Source organism: Dreissena polymorpha, chromosome 5, assembly GCF_020536995.1.
Source record: "Dreissena polymorpha isolate Duluth1 chromosome 5, UMN_Dpol_1.0, whole genome shotgun sequence".
Taxonomy (NCBI): Eukaryota; Metazoa; Mollusca; class Bivalvia; order Myida; family Dreissenidae; genus Dreissena; species Dreissena polymorpha.
Genome location: NC_068359.1, coordinates 58,910,670 through 58,915,609, shown reverse-complemented (window position 1 = coordinate 58,915,609; position 4,940 = coordinate 58,910,670). Strand labels below are relative to the sequence as shown.

The 4,940-nt window shown below is 35.6% G+C and overlaps 1 protein-coding gene across 1 annotated transcript in view; it reads right to left on the bottom strand.

Annotated features, from left to right (window-relative positions):
* The window catches only part of LOC127831833 (uncharacterized), a 4,501-nt gene extending 1,359 nt beyond the window's left edge, over positions 1-3,142 (bottom strand). The window contains exons 1-3 of the mRNA XM_052356906.1: positions 2,999-3,142; positions 2,426-2,468; positions 1-1,750 (exon numbers count right to left, since the gene is read on the bottom strand). The exon at positions 1-1,750 is cut by the window's left edge and continues 1,359 nt beyond it. Coding sequence (XP_052212866.1) covers positions 1-1,750; positions 2,426-2,432 — 1,757 coding nt within the window. The 5' untranslated portion in view covers positions 2,433-2,468; positions 2,999-3,142. The remainder of the gene's footprint in view (positions 1,751-2,425; positions 2,469-2,998) is intronic.
* Between the last annotated feature and the right edge of the window lie 1,798 nt (positions 3,143-4,940).

Sequence of the window (4,940 nt, the reverse complement as noted above, 5' to 3'; positions counted from 1 at the left end):
TTGATATCCAAATGTGTCACGGCGTTCATATTTGTCCGCATCATAGACGTATGTTTTGGGAGGAAGTAATGCTGTTGCTCGGACGATACCAGATCTGACAATTCTTGTCTTACCAAGACAAATCCCCCTGCCATCTCAGAAAGACCGGGAAAGTGGAAGGCCACACACTTGAGATCGGTATTACGTAATTGCTGCGTTTGAGATGTGAATATCTGCGGAATGGCAGCTTCAAGTTGAGACTGAAAAAGTATAAGACTGTTTTCTTCTGAGGATGCGATTGGTATATATTGCGTTCTTGTATGGTCTATACCAGGTTTATCTACACAAACCCGTAGTTGTTTTAAGCTTTCAATGGTTCTATTGCCTTTTGGAGACTCAATACTAACAAGAATATAACTTTGGGAGTCATCCATTGCTACAATATTAAACTGGTCTCTCTCATTTGTATGTCTGATGTTGAAAGTAAATGTCGTTACTTCAGTATTGTAAACTGTTGAATTAGTCATTCTGTTTAAGAACTGCATGATAAATTCTAACTCCTCAAACTTTCCTTGGCGAGCCATGCATTCGGCTTTATGCAAATATGTTACACAGTCCTCTTTGTGTTTGGTAAGTTCAGCTATTCTTGCTTTTGCAACATAGAAAAACATCTTTCTTCTCGTTTCCATTTCGTCAACTGTAGGTTCAATGTCAGCAAGTAACAGTTTGGCCTCAGCTATATCAGATGCCCCTGGTTGACAGTTCGCGATAACATTTGCTCTATTCCCAAGGCCAATCAAGCAGAAAACCATTCTGAGTATGAACATTCGTCTCCAGAGTTTCTTAGTATCGACATCCTCCTCCTCCAGACTTTCTATTCCAGCACGACCCCACAGCATGAGCGCTTTTCTCAGTTCAACCGTCGGCTTTTGTTCAAACATCCAGAGCCTGACGTACACTTCAATGTATAACATATTGACTAGTTCTAAACATGGTCCGATATGGTAAGCCTGGCTTCGGGCAGCTCTCAACATATTCTCGCTGTCTTCAAATTGTCCAGCAATCGACTGTGCGTTTGCCAGGCGACCGTAGTACACCACGTCAGTGATCATCGTGTTACTCGAGTTATTTGTGAGGCTTCTCATGGTATCAAAGACCTCGCTGTTTCTTAAACCCGTATCAAACGTTATAGCAATCGCATCGATTTCAGCTCCTATTATTGCAATACATTTGTCAGCGAAGATTTGTTTCTTTACCGGATTGGTTTCCATGTTCATCTTCACCATAAACTTCTCCGAAAGTTTCTGCAGTGCCTCTCTCGGGTTATAGAACTGTGCGTCGTGGACCATCCTTTTTAAGTTTCGAAAGAAAGTGTGGATCATGGGACGTTGACCGGAAGTCGATTTGTAAACCCCACTGACTCTCACGGCTTCATCTTGATGTTTGACAAGCGCTAACAGTAGTTTTGCTGCAACCTCTTGGTAAGAACATTCATCGAGGACCTTTATCAAGGTATGCAGGCTAATGCGACCGGTTAATTCTCTCAAAAGAAACACCGTTACGCTATTTCTAGGTTCGCCACATATTCGGTCGAAAAGCTCTTGTGTAAAGTAACCGTTGTTAACTAGAGCGTGTGCAACAAAGACCGGGTTTATGTCTGATTCAATGATGTCACTACACTTCCAGAGTACTTGAATTTCCTTGAAAGTCATGAATGATCGGAATGAAAGGTCAAGAGGAGCAACTGTTCTCCGAAGGTCAACCACCGGATCTACAAAGGCAACATAATCATAAAAGTATTGCCCTTCTAAAATATACTGTTGTAAAATAAGTGAAAGTAAATAAAAAAAATATGTACTCAGGTAAAAACTTGTATCTCGTATGCTTCAGATCAAACACATCAAATTTTACAACACAAATTGAAAAACACGTTCGGTTTTCTCGAAGGTCTAATACATCCAATTAATATCATAATGCAAGTGAAATAAAAATTTAAATAACTACATTTTGTGTTTTATTGAATTTCACGATGCCCATTGCTTATTTTTTTTATTCACTATAAGAACGCGGATCCGATGTTTACATGCATGCAGCGACATTATTTTATAACAACTTTAACCCATGTGACTTTTAACATTGAAACGACTTGCTCAATGTAATTGACCATTAAGATATAAAGGCTAGACATTTAAATCAAATATGGTATGATTTGCATTTATAATCAAGAAAAATACTAAAAAGATAAAACATTCTTTTAATTATCAATTTATTGTTTATGTTATCACGAAATAAAAATTCTGATTGCTAGACATTTTAAAGTCCACGGAATGACACATGTGCAAGCGTTTGATTCACAAATACGTCATACATCAATGTAAACATTAGCAATGACACAATATACAAAATCATATTTGTTTACGTTACAAAGATTACCAAAATCAGTTACCGTCCATTGTCAATCGTTAAAACTTCATCCAGCTTGATGTTGACTGAAATGAAAATGACAGAAATAGTATGATAAAAACAAAAATAGTAATTTTATTGCATATGCTATATAACAAGTTCATCGTAATGTATAAGCAAACGAAAAACAAGAGACGTGTTTGTCAGAAACACAATGCCCTCTACTTCGCCGCTTTGAAACATGTTTTTTTACCTTAGACCTTGATGGATGACCTTTACCTTGACCTTTCACCACTCAAAATGTGCAGCTCCATGAGATACACATGCATGTCAAATATCAAGTTGCTATGTGAAGGGAAATAGAAGTTATGAGCATTTTTCGAAACCTAAATGCGAAATCTAAATGCAAAGTGTGACGGAAGGACAGACGAACGGACGGTCCGATCACTAGTCTATATGCCCTTCTTCGGGGGCATAAAAACAACAAAGTTTCATATAATAACAATTAGATATAACGAAAATAACACATGGGGTGTGTCTATACTAAATATTAAATGTAAAAGCTCATTTAGCAACGCTGTATAAACGCTTTTATAACTTATGCTACTAGACATACATGTATGCCGCTTCTCCTACGCGCATTAATCACGGGTTTCCCACATAGTCACCAGTTGCTTTGACTTCTGAATCTTACTGTCTCTCGTACTGCGCACTTTTAAAATCAATATTTTATAAGTGCATTATTACTTCCAAACTCAAGCTCGAGACACTACACATGCTGTGCGTTAAAAAATTGTATTCACACCGATGTCATATATATAACTTTAGTATAAACGTTCTCCGATATTTTAAGCACATGTATTTTTCCGTTCAATGAAAAATGCTACCATGCAGTCGGCGAAATAAATAGACTGTGTACAAGCACAACATACTGCGTCAAGCTACGAAATAAATCATGTAATACAATCTGGCTAGTCTTTGGTTTATACTCGTATTGAACATACAGATTATAGCTTAAATCTTGAATGTGCATTTTGTAATAAAGTATAACGCTAAATAAGCGCTGTGCTTTTACTATTGGATTTCTATGAATGGATAGGGTCATCCCACGCTTTATTCAATTTCTGCAAAGCATTTACCTTCTGTTTCCACGAAAACTTATTGGGAAACTCTAACGTAATATCAGCAACATATATAGACCGTACATAGACATTGGTATAGACCGTTTAATAAACCGATATGTTTACGCAATGGTGTACAATCGTTAGCATGCTTGATTGTTTAAAGTCATACACCTTGAAATGAATTACATGTTAATGAATACATATAGATGCAATTTGAAAGCGTGAAAAATTGTCATTAAATCTATAGCCTAGTTAGCAAGTAATTTATTTGTTTGTTTTTTTATTTTAATACGGAAAGTAGGATTTCTATACGTATACGTCCATTTCGACAAACGCGATTATATTTAAGTTTTAAAGCGCAAAAAGACGGATTTCTACCTTGTTACCACCAGATATATTCTCATTGGCATAGATAAAATATGTTTCTTATTTATATTTATTTACCACCAGATATATTCTCATTGGCATAGATAAAATATGTTTCTTATTTATACTTTTTACTTTCATTTCAATGTGTGTGGCTTTAATGGGTGGTAACAAAGTGACTCCACTAACGGGAATATAAAAAGATAAACAAATCGACTGTGATTGGTCATAATAATCTTGACTTTATCCAATCAAAACAGTTTACTTTGTTGCAGAAGATATCACATCAGCATTATCAATTCATATGCATAATCTAACCTTAAAGAAAAATAATATTTACTCGCAATGCATCAAATGAATACATGATTAAATTATGGATGAGGTCAGCCCACGCCTTATTTAATATCTGCAAAGCACATGCCTTCTGTTTCCACGAAAAGTATTTTGAAATTCTATATCAGCGACGAATGTAGATCGTACATAGACATTTATATAAATAAATGGAATACTAGATATGTTTACGTAACGGTATGCAATCTCTATCTCGCTTAATTGTTTAACACGTAGTCACAAATTACTTCAGTAGTCAGTTCAATAACGCAAATATTGAAAATATCAATAAATCGACTTTGATTGGTCATAATGAGCCTGATTTTTTCCAATCAAAATATTGAAAGTCTCTATTGATGATATAATACCAGTATGATTAATTTATATGCATAATGTAAATTTAACATAATTAACATACCTTACCGATGAATCATATGTATAAATATTTCAAAATATAATCACGTGTCATACAACTCGTAGTCTCTTTTACTCTGTGCGTTCATACACGCCATCCCTCATATTATATGTGCAATTTGTTTTCTTTTATCTTTAGTGCGACAAACCACGCCGTCTCCTGTTCGTTCAGTGACAATATATGTCGTTTTTTATATTAGGGAATTACCGTCGCTGTTGCATGTCATATTCTGTGTGACAATATGTGTCGCCTCTTGTAGTATGTGCTACAACAATTATTGTATCCAATATGATGTGCGGCAGTGCACCAAATCGTGTATATTC